At 37.1% G+C, this 14,074-nt stretch overlaps 2 protein-coding genes across 3 annotated transcripts; both read left to right on the top strand.

Moving 5' to 3' along the window:
* Positions 1-4,247: 4,247 nt before the first annotated feature.
* Positions 4,248-10,236, top strand: BR6OX2 (brassinosteroid-6-oxidase 2). Of its 2 annotated transcripts, XM_088250177.1 has the most exons (10): positions 4,248-4,459; positions 7,442-7,645; positions 7,765-8,086; positions 8,200-8,349; positions 8,451-8,693; positions 8,810-8,896; positions 9,001-9,079; positions 9,443-9,549; positions 9,657-9,781; positions 9,903-10,236. In XM_088250177.1, the coding sequence occupies exons 2-10, from the start codon at positions 7,458-7,460 to the stop codon at positions 9,994-9,996; spliced, it is 1,395 nt and encodes a 464-aa protein (XP_088106303.1). In that variant the 5' UTR covers positions 4,248-4,459; positions 7,442-7,457; the 3' UTR covers positions 9,997-10,236. The 2 variants fall into 2 exon arrangements, with proteins under 2 accessions (XP_088106303.1, XP_021816764.1); XM_021961072.2 differs by lacking the exon at positions 4,248-4,459 and having other exon boundaries at positions 7,204-7,645; positions 9,903-10,235.
* A 1,523-nt stretch (positions 10,237-11,759) lies between these two features.
* RGP1 (reversibly glycosylated polypeptide 1) lies at positions 11,760-14,007 on the top strand. The gene is made up of 4 exons (XM_021961074.2): positions 11,760-12,150; positions 12,825-13,075; positions 13,163-13,331; positions 13,450-14,007. Exons 1-4 carry the CDS (start codon positions 11,839-11,841, stop codon positions 13,786-13,788), a joined length of 1,071 nt encoding a protein of 356 aa, XP_021816766.1. The 5' UTR covers positions 11,760-11,838; the 3' UTR covers positions 13,789-14,007.
* The last annotated feature ends 67 nt before the right edge of the window (positions 14,008-14,074 follow it).

The raw sequence follows: 14,074 nt of genomic DNA, 5'->3' as shown, positions 1-14,074 counted from the left end.
TATTTATAAAATCAATGTCATTAGGTTGAATTATACAAATGGATTTAGGAATAATAGGATATCAGATCTACTTGATTACCTAATTAGTATTACTTTCACACCAGTAACATGCTAGCTTCGATGATATTGGTTCATCATGCATGAATGGAACATTAGAAAAATGAGAGAGAGAGAGAGAGAGAGAGAGAGAGAGAGAGAGAGAGAGAGAAAGAAAGAGAGAAGTGTGTTTTTTTTATTTCACATTTTCATGGGCATGTTGTGGATTTGTTTGTTTAATACTATATTCATGTATTTTATGTCATTTTGACTATTGTGTTCGTGGAGTACTCTTGTCGTCAACGCACTACTCAATGGCAAAATTGATTGAAGAATTCCTCAAACTCTTATTATATATATTACCTCAAAGCATATGTGTTTCTTAAGCTTCTTTTTCTCACTCTCTCTCTCTCTCCTTCTCCTTCCTTTTGAGTTTAAAAATAAAGAGTGAAAAACCATATGAGATTAATTAGCATTCTATATTGGACCCGTAACTTATCTTAATCCTAACTATTTTCCTCATTGCGTAACATGGCAGTGTAGGTCCAATACTACATCGATCGATGCGTACCTAACAATACAACAAAGAACAAACAAGTTGTATACTATTACTAATAGATGTTCGTTTTTGTGAATGAAATTGAAAGAATTTGTAACGAAATGAAGTGATGGTTAGGCAATGTGGGTAGGGGAAAGGGGGGTTTGGTTGGGGGGGTGATGGATGATATGGATGGATCATTCACTAGGACAGGAGCTAACTGTGTGGTACTTGTCAATGTGTGTAATGTATATATATTTTTCCACAAAGGTACCAAGGACGATTACGATACACCCACGAGGGGGTAACATGCAAATGGGGATATCTATATCTCGTTTCCATAATTCCATTGTTGTTTGTTAATGCATATAACTACACCACAAACACTAGACAACCCAGCCCCAGCCCCCTCCTGTCTGCCTCTGGTGTTGTGTGGGGGAAGAGAAAAGCCCCACGCCACAAATTTCATCCTCCTTGTGGCCAAGCAGCCACCCGATCACGTGGGTTTGGGCACCCATGCCCACAAATAAGAAACCCTAATAAGCTTACCTAATCTCCCCTCTCAACTCAACTCACTCACTTGTATTTGCTAGCAAGCTCAACGCTATTTCGTTTCACACAAGTTTTTTTTCGATGCAAGAACTCAACGAGCCTGATAGTCTCTCTCTAGAGATTATGATAGTATTGAAAAGAATCATATATATATGTAGATATATTGAAATACATAAGATATATATACATGCAACATATATAAATAATTTATTTAAAATATGATGACAAAGTGGGAGGGAAAGGTCGAATGAAAGAAACAACAGCAAAGACAAGCAATTATGCATCACTCACAACAAATTGGCTATGGGGGACCCCCTTCACACATGGGGTGGGGGTGCGCACCCTTCTGCTGTGGAGCCAACCTAGCTACCTAAAGTTTTCTCAGAATCTTTTTCCAAATTGTTGCTTGGATATGGAAGTTGGAACTTGCAAAACCACATATAATACATTAATTCCTCTGTTTGATCATCAGTTTTCATCATTAATTAACAATATTAATTTCTGAATAAAGATCGAGCTGGCAGCTTTGATATCTAAGTTTTATAGCTTGACAGATTTGTCTGTCTAGAGCGGCAGAGATCGGTGCACGTACAAATTAAAGAGAAAGGAACGCACGAGTTTGCATGCAGTACAAATTTATTTTCTTTCTTTTCTGAAACAATGTAGTAGTTAGGCTTTTATTGTGGGCATTTAAGTAGCCGAAAGTTTATTGAAGTAGGATAGAAAAAGCAAGCTCGAGTTTATATCAGCGCAGGTACGTCCATGGCCGTAGATCAGCACGCGTGACTGCTTCTCTGCAACCCAAAGGACTTCAATTCTCATCCCTTCTAGTCCATGCGTGACTGCTTCTCTGCAACCCAAAGGACTTCAATTCTCGTCCCTTCTAGTCCATGCGTGACTGCTTCTCTGCAACCCAAAGGACTTCAATTCTCGTCCTTCTAGTAACTAGAAACTAACATTATATCATGATTAATTATGCGTTAAACCATAATTGCATTTGATTAAACTATATTTTTTCTTCTTAACAATGTGAAGTTATCTGTATAATTTTGCAAGTGTTTGTTTTCGTTAAAGAAAATGCTAGACTTACCACATTTTATACCATATTGTGTACCCACCTCTATAGCATTACCCGTTGGTTTGTGAGTTTTTAATGAACCCCATGTCATGTACGTATATTACGTAGAATCCACCAGACAATGGTGGGTTCCAAATTCATAGGAACGATTGAATCTCTTTGTTGGGTAGAATGAGAAATAATCAAGTTTGGTTAGGTGGATCTTGCTCCTAGGGGAAAGACACGTGTTGTGATCCCAATAAGGTAGCTTGCTTTCGCCTAATCACTCACTTACCATAAAGGAATATTAATAGTATTTACAGTCTAAGCACGTATATTAGAGGAGTTAATTACATTGACATCTGATTTCCCTCGTTGAAAAATGAAGCAAACTCAAACCCATTAAGATAGCCAAACAGGAGGTATGTACCAAGCCCTAATCCTTTTATGCATGTACCCAAACACAAAGATACGTGACTTGTCCAAACTCCAAACAGATTTGTTATTGTCGACGACAGAATTCAAAATATTGCTGCAATTAATGAGCAACTTATGGCTTCTTCTGGTTCTCACATATTTATCGACGGTAACTTAGTAAGATACCGTATTATGACCATGTGGTATAATTAATGAATATGCAATAATACAAGTGGATATATTTTTTAATATTAATACTCTAAAAGTGAGATATATCAATCATGTTGTCCATCCATTTTATAATACGTGAATAAGTTATACAATAAGAACGTACTACGATATTATTATATTTCTCCGGAGTAACAAATGGAAGGTTAATAACAATTATTGGCATTAACCCGGAAGTAAAGCAGTAAAGAGGTAAAAGAAGTGAGAAGTATGTGGTATGTGTGGTGGGTGAAGGAGGTGACAGTTTGCAAAGAGACAAGAGAAAAGAGGGGGTGAAAAAAAAATATCAGAAGTTCAGGCGGGCAGGCAGGCAGGCAGGAGGAGGGTGGGAGAGGGAGAGAAAGAGAAGCAAGCAAAGAACAAATCAATCAATTCAGGATTCAGCGAATAAAACAGGTGCACGTGGATAGACCTACCACACGTGCACACAATCATCATATGGGAATGGGAATGGGTTTTGTTTTGTGGTTCTGGATAAAGACGTCAAGAACTACAAAACAAACACAGAAACAAACACACATCATTTTACTCTCTCTTTCTTTCTTCTGTATCCTTTGGTCTTTTGAGGACCCGTGTACTTCTGCAGCTGCACAATTTATTTATTTTATTAATTTTTTTTTATTTATATATTTGAGTTGGGAAATGAGATTGTGAGTCTCAAGACGCTTTCCAGTCACATTGGCATATGTAGTTGACACTCGACACTTTACACCGTCCGTTGTAATTTTGACTTTACCATTTCACTTTTTCTTTTTCAGAGTTCTTCTTTCACATTTACTCTCTTTTAAATCATTTCATCCAAATACACAAATTGAAAAGTTTCTGGATACTATTTCTCTCTTTTCTTATTTGTAAATCACCGTTCACACTAAATACTAGTCTCTCCGTACGCACTTTCACGTTTAGAAGAGGCTTTTTTTTAAAAAAAATTAAATTTATTTTAGAATTAAAAAAGATAATGGGTAGTTGTGTTCCATAAAAAAATTGATTTCTCTTTTTCTTTTAATTTTTTTTAATATGAAAAAGTGTGAATTTACTATATTATCTTCATTTAATTAATAATTTTAATTCTTAATGTTTGCATTAACCAGTAGCATATTATGGTATTTTAAATATTTTGTCATTCTCTGCCTTTTGCTTTATATATATAGATACAAAAATAATTCATGAAAAACATAAAAAGAAAAATTTCTACGTATATGTCACACTGCTATTAGCAGGAATATAGAAACTCATACTTGCATGATAAAGAAGAAAGTATTTACTTCCCAACAGGGTTTAAAGAAACTTCCTATAAAGAACGAGGTCTCGCGAAACTTTACTATATGTAATTGTACTACCTACCAATATTTGTAATATATAGTAAGCATGAATTGGCCAATTTGTTAATTTGCTTCACTTGAGAGCAACGAATCTGAAAGATACATGCTTATATGCAAACAAAAAAACTGCAATTAGTAACAAAATCTGCAGAAATGGCTTAGCTATTTATTCAGTAGATTTTTAATTCTCCTTTTGGTGCATGTGGGCGTATATATATTATTCCCTGTATCATATGGATCTGTGGCCAGTTCGAGTCACAAAACCAAAGTCAAAATTGGACTGCGCAAGCTGAATTCTATTGTCTTGAGGTATGATCTCCACCTCTTCTTAATTAATAATAATTTCAATTTCAGTGTCTGCGCATGCATATTATTATGATTTGATCTTCGTTTTTGTGAAGCCAAATACTTTGATGTGTTCATGAAATTTGATATAATAATAAATAAAAAAACAAATTAAAGCTAGGGTTTACAAGTTAATTTGCGTAGAGCTTCCAGACTGCGAGCGAGAAGATCAATCATTCAGAGGAAATAATGGTTGTGTGTGCCCATGTCTGCTGCTCTGGCATGGAAAAAAAAGTAGAAGAAAACAAAATAGAGGCCCTCGTGCAACTGGATGCGTCAATGTACATCACAACTTTATATCATAAATTATTCAAACATTAATATTAATGTAATCAAAAAAGCAAAGAACTTTGCATGAAGTGCATGTGTGCGTCTGTGTGGGTAGACATTCTTCCATCTCTCTCTTCTGCCCTCTGTAATGGCCCCCCTCTGGCCCCCCTATGGCCCCTCTCTCTCCTCTTTCTCTCTCTCTCTCTCTCTCTCTCTTCATAATATATAAAACCTTTTGCAGCCTACCAGTACCGTATGTATTCTATCTGGAATTTCCGTGCAACTTCTTTTTGATTCACATATAAGTCCTACTCCTATCATTCACATATCGCTTTCTCTTATTCTCTCCTTAAGTTTCCTCTCGTATTATTATTATTTTCTTGATAATCAAGTTTCTTTGGCCCCCTTTCTTCTTCCTTTTCTGGATTTTAGCTTGTTCTAATCAATCTATACCATGTCGGCAATCTTCCTCTAAATCATGCCATGTTAATTCTTAGCAAAATTCCTTGGAGTTTGGATAACAAGTTGGAAAATTTAAAGGGTGTCTACATGCCATTTGTCATATGCTAAACAAGACATCCGTGTGTACTAGAAAACTCCAAATGGGGATGCTATGGAACAAATTCTCCTTCCAATTTTTGAAATTTCTTTTCTATTTATGGATCAAATACATCAGAAAACAATATGTCACTAAATATCGATTTCTTTTCATATCACAGTATATAACTAAAACACGTATGTACTTACTTATGAAATATACTTTTAAAGAAAAAATACAAAATATACCGTAATTTTGTGAGCGTATGAATGTACGATCATCATAAATAACGTTATCCTTACTATCCTCTTTAATTTAGAAATTAGTTAGTAAAATGGTAAATGCAACTTTTGTGTCAAATCCCTTTCCAAGGATCTCCTTAAGGATCCACACCTTTCTTCAAGTCGCCATCCGATCCACCTTTTGTGGCCACTTGAAGACAAGCCATCAGCTTCAAAGCAAAGTCAAAAAACAAAATGAGAGAAGAAGAGATAAACGGAAATTACAGGACGAACCCTGTGTCTCATTAGAATCATATAACATGTTGATTAGACTGATGAACATCGACACCTACTGTACGGAGCCGCCCCAAAGATGTATTTGTGTGGTGTGTGTTCTGATCTTTGCGATAAACCCTAGTAACACACTTGCAGCATTGATTGAGCCCTTTCACTGTTCCTTTTTGTCAATATTTTGGACAAGAAATCAAACCAAAAAAAGATAGAAAATCAACCAAATCCATTCGTTAAGAATCTTTATTCACTTAAACAAAAGAAGAGATTACAACAAGGCTAGGTCGAGTTATCTACCATGGCTTCCCTAGTGAGAAGAACACGTTAGAGACATAACTTGCTCCTACTTTAAATGTCTTAAATTCCAACTTCAATAGCAAAAGACAATCGTCTTCACACCAACCAATGTACCATAGTTATACTACTTGATCCTGCTAAGATGATATATTAATGTTGGCTGCCATTAAAGCTTTTTAAAGAACACTGGTATATCGTTATCGATCGACCAAAAGATAAGGAAAAAGGAGTGCTCGTGATGCATAGTCAATGTTAGTAATGGTCGGCGGTGGCATGTTAAATGCTTGTGGCAATTTTTTTTGCTTTCTTTTCAATTATTGTAGCAACAAGGTCAAGGCCTTCATTATATGATAAGTGTAATTTCTGAATCGAATATTAAACCCGAAACAATACACCAAATTTCCAGTTATAAACTTCTGTTACTTCACAAATACTTATATTGTTGTATTGTCAGATTGTGAATTTAGACGCGAAGATTGTTAAAAGGGGAAAATAGGGATATGTTATACCATACTCATACATGACTCATGAGGCAAGATTCTATTGTGTTGTCTTGTGACATCATTTGAAACTTCATTTCCCTTTGAAAGTCCATATTAACAGTCAAAAAGTCAATAGTAGGGCGGATTCTAGGAATTTACAGTCTACTACAGCTTCAAACTACTAGGGACAGCCCAAAGTTTCAAACTAGCAGTTAGAATGAAACCAAAATACTCTCTCTCTCTCTCTCTCCACTTATTCACATGGTAACCAAGCTCCTGTCTTCTTCTGGTTTTTGTAATTCCATTAACAGATATTGTTGAGGGGCATGTGAAGGATATTCACTTTTCTATTAGGCCCTAGAGTGCGGTGTGCATGTGCCTCGTCACATATGCATTCAAATTTTACTACTTAGAGTTAGAGCCCTCTCTAGTTTTCTACCAAAGAAATAAATACAAAACAAAAAAATAACCAATTCATTTCTTGAAACCCTGTACCCTCCAAAATAAAATATTATAGCAGTAAATGTTTCTCAGTATCTACCCACTTTTGAGCAAATCATTGTTAATCTTTGTTGGGTCTAAGTTAAAAACTTTGGAAAGAGCTAAGAACAATTTATTTAGTCATTTAATTATTTTTCTGAGTGTGCTTTTACTTCTGGAGGTCATCGATTAGGGTCCCTCAATTTGTATAGGGTGCATGGATTGGCCTATCTGGCCTTTTTCTCTAATGCATATGGTGGTTGAGACTTGAGAGAGGCCTATATATATATATATGCACACTTTTGACTCTCTCATAAACTAGAGCATGCCCATACCATTGAATGCTCTCTGTCTGGGGGTTTTGCAGCTTCTAGGGAGCATCAATGGCTGTGTTCATGGTGATACTTTGTTTTCTCTTTGTCCTCTGTATCTGCTCTGCTTTGCTGAGATGGAATGAAGTGAGGTACAGGAAGAAAGGCCTCCCTCCAGGCACAATGGGTTGGCCAGTTTTTGGGGAGACTACTGAGTTTCTCAAACAAGGCCCTAACTTCATGAAAAACCAGAGAGCAAGGTGATTTTCTATTCAAGTTTTGCTTTTTTTTGGCATACATGTTAATGGTTGTTCCTCTGTTTTGTTCTGTTTTGAACACTCCAGTTGGGTTTTTTATAATTTTGATTTTCTGGTAACAGGTATGGTAGTTTTTTCAAATCCCACATACTGGGGTGCCCTACAGTTGTTTCCATGGATCCGGAGCTGAACAGATACATCCTAATGAATGAAGCCAAAGGGCTTGTTCCTGGCTATCCTCAGTCCATGTTGGATATATTGGGAAAATGTAACATTGCAGCAGTTCATGGCTCCACTCACAAGTACATGAGAGGCTCATTGCTTGCCCTCATTAACCCAACCATGATCAGAGACCAGATTTTGCCTAAAATTGATGACTTCATGAGATCCCACCTCAGTGGTTGGGCTAACCAAGTCATCAACATTCAAGAAAAGACCAAAGAGGTTTGTGTAATAATATTCCTTTTAAATAAATAAATAAAAGCCAAATTCATATTATTTTTTGTGTAGTTATTTTTCACCTTTCTAATCAATTTTCCTTCGACTGTTTTATGCAGATGGCACTTCTCTCATCACTTAAGCAGATTGCAGGCATTGAGTCAAGCTCAATTTCTGAAGCATTCAAGACTGAGTTCTTCAAGCTTGTTTTAGGCACCCTTTCATTGCCTATTGACCTTCCTGGCACAAATTACCGCCGTGGATTCCAGGTATAAATCCAGTTTATTTTCTCATTATCATATCTAATCTCTCATTAGAGTTATGAAAGATCTAATACTTGAGATTGTGAACCATGTTATGACTTATGCAGGGAAGGAAGAACATCATATGCATGCTGGAACAGCTCATAGAGGAGAGAAGGGCTTCCCAAGAAGTCCATCAAGACATGCTTGGTTGCTTACTGAGTGATGAAAACAGATACAAACTCAGTGATGAAGAAATAATTGATCACATAATCACAATCTTATATTCGGGTTATGAGACCGTTTCGACTACTTCAATGATGGCTGTGAAGTACCTCCATGATCATCCCAAAGCGCTTGAAGAACTCAGAGTAAGTTTAAGATGTATATGATTCTTAAAACAAAAAACAAAAGAACTTGTTCTTGTTCATGTTGTTGTGTTGCATTCTCATGCTTGCAGTTCTGACTTTAACTGCATAATTTGTAGAAAGAACATTTGGCAATCAGAGAAAAGAAAAGGCCAGAGGATCCAATTGACTGGAATGACTTGAAATCCATGCGGTTTACTCGTGCGGTAAGAGATTTCTCAGCTTTAATTAGATGCATCATTTGCATTTTTTCTTATTATAACAGCAGGGTTTGCTAATATATATATGCTCTCTTTTCTTTCCCCTGCAGGTGATATTTGAGACCTCAAGATTAGCTACCATTGTCAATGGGGTGCTGAGGAAAACCACTCAAGATATGGAGCTAAATGGTGAGCCAGGAATTTTTTTAAAGGCATATATGATATTCAAGAAACTGTTATGCAACTTCCAATACATTATTGGCAAAAAAAGAGAGTGAAACAGTGCATAGATATGACTCACAAGAGTGATGTGAACACACCCATGATTATTTTTCACAACAAATATACCAACACAGCTAGACAATCAGGATTTTTTTTAATGACATGGGGAAATTTAGGGTGCATAATATTTAAGATGGTTTTTAATGGCTAGGGTTTTAGATAAGATAGTGGTGGACCAGGGCTTAAAATTAAGCTTCATCATCAACAAAGGCAGAGCTAAGAAATGTTTCAAGTAGCTAACCACAGCTTTTTTCTTCAATCCTTCAACAGGTTATCTGATTCCAAAGGGGTGGAGAATTTATGTTTACACCAGAGAGATTAATTATGACTCCTTTCTGTATCCTGATCCATTAACCTTCAATCCATGGAGATGGCTGGTTAGTGACACTCTTTATTTATTTATTTATTTATTTTCCTGTGAGATTAAGATTAGTAATTTTTTCATAAAAAATGTGACTAAATTGGGTCTGAATGAAAAATGCAGGACAAGAGCTTGGAATCTCACAACTACTGCCTTATATTTGGAGGGGGCACAAGGCAGTGTCCAGGAAAGGAACTTGGAATTGCAGAGATTTCAACTTTCCTGCACTACTTTGTAACTAGATACAGGTGACTAAAAACCCACATCAAAACACATAAATTTTCAAAAAATTTATTTATTTAAAAACTTTCTCAGTTAAGATGAAATTCTAATACTTGTTTTGATGGTATATATTTGTGTTCCTCGCAGGTGGGAAGAAGTTGGGGGAGACAAACTGACGAAATTTCCAAGAGTAGAGGCACCAAATGGACTGCACCTTAGGGTGTCTCATCTTGCTAACTGAATTATGTACATGGAAAAGAATATATATATATATATATATAGAGAGAGAGAGAGAGAGAGAGAGAGAGAGAGCATATGAAAGAAAATATTTATGATGTATGATAACGTGCTAACACATTAGAGAATCAATGAAATTGAGCAATTTCCTTTTGTCGGCTAATGTTATGTTCTGGAATGCAGAGAGAAGAAAACTCTAAACTGACAAATGATATGCATTTCCCTAGGCCCTGTGTGTAGCAGACTTTACAGTTTAATATGAGGCCGCTTTGAAATCAATTCTACACATATTTCTATGAAAAATTGAGCTTGGTTGGTAACCATAATTGTAGGGCATTCTGCCCTGTAAGCTTCTGCAACTCATTGGCTTGATAAGATGCAAAACTCTAAAAATCCCTTTTGGGCTAAGCAATCAAGATGCCCATAATTAGAAATTTCACATTCTTGAATATTATTAGACTGAGAAGCAATTGGCAATTTCAATAGATGAACAAGCAATGCAAATGTTTTTCTTGTAGAAATGGGTTTTGGATCGTGGATCTGATGGGTTTCTTATGAACATCCTAAGATACGCATGGATTCTGTAATGAAGGAGTCCTTAATAGCCATCCGATTAATTACAGAGCTATTATTAGACGACTTAATGAAACCTCTCAACACACCCTCTAATTGTAATAGTCTCATGGGCCATGTCGTACCAGGTTGTAATTCTGGGCTCTGGGTTTTGTTTTTTGGGTCATTAAAGTTTCTATTGACTTTGAAGAAACGTAAAAGGAGGAGGGAGGAGTTGCTTAAGATGAAGCCCAATGTGTTTTAGGAGAGTGTGCTGCGCACGTGAGGTGATGCCTAAAGCTCCGAAATCAATAGCGGGAATTAAGGCAGTCCCGTCTTTCACTGAGTAAGTTAATTTGACGCAAAGAGAAACACAACACAGGCTCCTATGCTCAATGCACGTTCAACTTTCTGAACCCGCACGCTTTTCTTCTTCTTTTTCACCTTTTCTCTTCAACCTTTCTCTCCCCATCCCATGTTTCTTTCTTTTGTTTACCTTTCAAATTGTCGGGTACTCAAAATTCCCATGTTCCAATTTTAAAAGAAGTTTTTTTAATTAAAAGAAAATTTTGGGTTCTTTTGGTTTTTTAATTAGCTACTATACCTTGGACTATGAAGTTAATAAAGACATAATATTTGGATGATCCTCAAGAGGTTTTGTTTGTATGAAAAACACTGTTCCAGTATTACTAACAACAAACTTGAACATTGTAACTTGGTTTATTGTAAATGGAGAGATAAATTTGCTCCTCCCAAATCTCCGGAGTTACCACCTTCTCTGCGAGTTCACTTGATAGCACTGTTTTGCTTTCCCAATCAATCACGATATGTCACGTGATAATTTTTCCACGTAATAGTGTATGATTGACTCCCCGTTTCACACAAGTTTTTCTGCTAATTTAGCCAACCAATTACAAAACCTGTGTGACACTGACAAAACGAATGTACCATCAAACTCTCACAAATCACGTGGACGGTTCATAATGCATGATGGTATTAGAAGCTATTTTTTTGCTAAGAACAGCCTCAGAAAACCAATCAAATCATATATTCTTCTGGTCTTTGCAAATCTCTCAATCGACTGCCTTTTGGTTTGAACAATTCTCTTTCACCTTTAAATCTCCGACACGTCTCCTCCTAACCCCACACTCGTGCCGCTTTCTCCGTCTCCTCACGTGCGACCACGTCCTCCTCCATTTATATTTCTATACAAACTCCCTCTCTTCCTTCATACCCCTCTCACTCTGTCCCTCCTTCTCTGTCTCTCTCAAGGCTTCAATCTTTTGTTTCTGCAATGGCTTCTGCAACTCACCTTTTGACAGATGAGCTTGACATTGTCATCCCCACCATCAGAAACCTCGACTTCCTCGAGATGTGGAGGCCATTCCTTCAGCCCTACCACCTCATCATCGTCCAAGATGGTGACCCATCAAAGACCATCAAGGTCCCTGATGGCTTTGACTATGAGCTCTACAATCGTAACGACATTAACAGGATTCTGGGTCCTAGGTCCTCCTGCATTTCCTTCAAGGACTCTGCCTGCCGCTGCTTCGGCTACATGGTCTCCAAGAAGAAGTACATCTTCACTATTGACGATGACTGCTTCGTAAGTCCGCTGTTTCCTCTGTTTTTCCCATCTTGGCTTTGTTTTGTTTTTATTTATTCTTTTTGGGTTTTTAAAGTCTAGATCTTGTTGTTATTTGATATTCTGTTTCATGGTTTTGCATGAAATTTCGATGATTTCATTTGGTACGTTCTGTCTCTTTTATTTTTATTTTAATGCCTCTAATGTCGCAATGTTTGAATGTATATATGTGTGCTTGATGTCTAGACTGGATCTTATGTAGACCTCAAATCTGATTAACAGATTTTCAGTAGTGAGAGTGTGTATATTTGGATTGAACAATGTCTGCAATTCCAAATAAAACTTGATTGACTGAGACCAATTGTACCATTCCATTCCAGGGATGCAAAAGCCAGAGCCTTTTTATAAGTTTTCTACATTTAGCTTGTTTTAACTTCTTTATTGGAATAGAAGAAAGAATGACGTTACCAGATTTGTTTCTTTTTGTATGCGAGATAAGATATAGTTTTGGTGTTTGTTTTATCTGCAACTTGCTTCTGTCCTTTCCTCTCTCAGGGCATGCATCTGCTTGGCATATTTTCTCTTTTCTTTACTATTTTATTTTATTATTTGATGTTATAAAAGGGGTGACGTCTTAATTGTAGTTTATTAGCATCTAATTTAACTGCTCATGGTTTTTTTATACGTATGCTTAGGTTGCACAAGACCCAGCTGGCAAACCCGTCAATGCACTGGAGCAGCACATCAAGAACCTTCTTTCACCATCCACCCCCTTTTTCTTCAACACTCTGTATGATCCTTACAGGGATGGCGCTGATTTCGTTCGTGGATACCCTTTCAGTCTCCGGGAGGGTGTCCCAACTGCTGTTTCTCATGGTCTGTGGCTAAACATCCCAGATTATGATGCACCTACACAGCTTGTGAAGCCTCTTGAGAGGAACACCAGGTAGACACTTCCTTAGTCTTGCGTCTCACATTGTATGCTACATTATGCAATATGGTTTTTAACACTCTGCTTGTGCTTCTTCACAAGGTTTGTGGATGCTGTTCTGACAATTCCAAAGGGTACCTTGTTCCCCATGTGTGGTATGAATTTGGGTTTCGACCGTGACCTCATTGGCCCTGCAATGTACTTCGGGCTCATGGGTGATGGTCAGCCAATTGGACGCTACGACGATATGTGGGCTGGCTGGTGCATCAAGGTCCCCTTTCTTTTTCTGTTTCTTCGATACCATATGCCAATATGACTTGTAATTCTAGTCTTCTTTCTTTCATGTGAATATATATTAACAATAATGTGGTATGTTAATGAATGCATAGGTGATATGTGACCACTTGGGACTGGGAGTGAAGACAGGCCTGCCTTATATCTATCACAGCAAAGCCAGCAACCCATTTGTGAACCTGAGGAAGGAGTACAAAGGCATCTTCTGGCAGGAAGAGATCATCCCATTCTTCCAAGCTGCGGTTCTTCCCAAAGACTGCACCACTGTTCAAGCTTGCTATGTTGAACTGTCCAAGCAGGTCAAGGAAAAGCTCGGCAAGGTGGATCCCTACTTCGACAAGCTTGCCGAAGCCATGGTCACATGGATTGAAGCTTGGGATGAGCTTAACCCAACTGGACCTGGTGCCAAACTGGCCAACGGCAAGGCTAATTAAAACAAGAACTTAAACAAAGTTGAATATTCAACTGCAATTTGCTCTTATATTTACTGTACTTTCTTGGAGCTGTCATTAGTTTAGTCACTGTATCTTTTTTATCCTCCTGAGCCATTTTGGTCATCGCTTTGATTTGCATATCGGCAGATGTAATTTTATTTATTTACTTTGTCCAATGAGCTTAGTGCAATAAAATATGTAGTTCATTTAGCATTTTAATCCAAGGATAAACGTTTGCCTCATAAATAATTGGCAGATAAACAGACTCGTGTTGGCATATTTTTGT

Source organism: Prunus avium, chromosome 3 (genome assembly GCF_965620075.1).
Source record: "Prunus avium chromosome 3, drPruAviu1.hap1.1, whole genome shotgun sequence".
Classification (NCBI taxonomy): domain Eukaryota; kingdom Viridiplantae; phylum Streptophyta; class Magnoliopsida; order Rosales; family Rosaceae; genus Prunus; species Prunus avium.
Note: the sequence above shows the minus strand (reverse complement) of the source record. Positions and strands in the feature narration are given on the sequence as shown.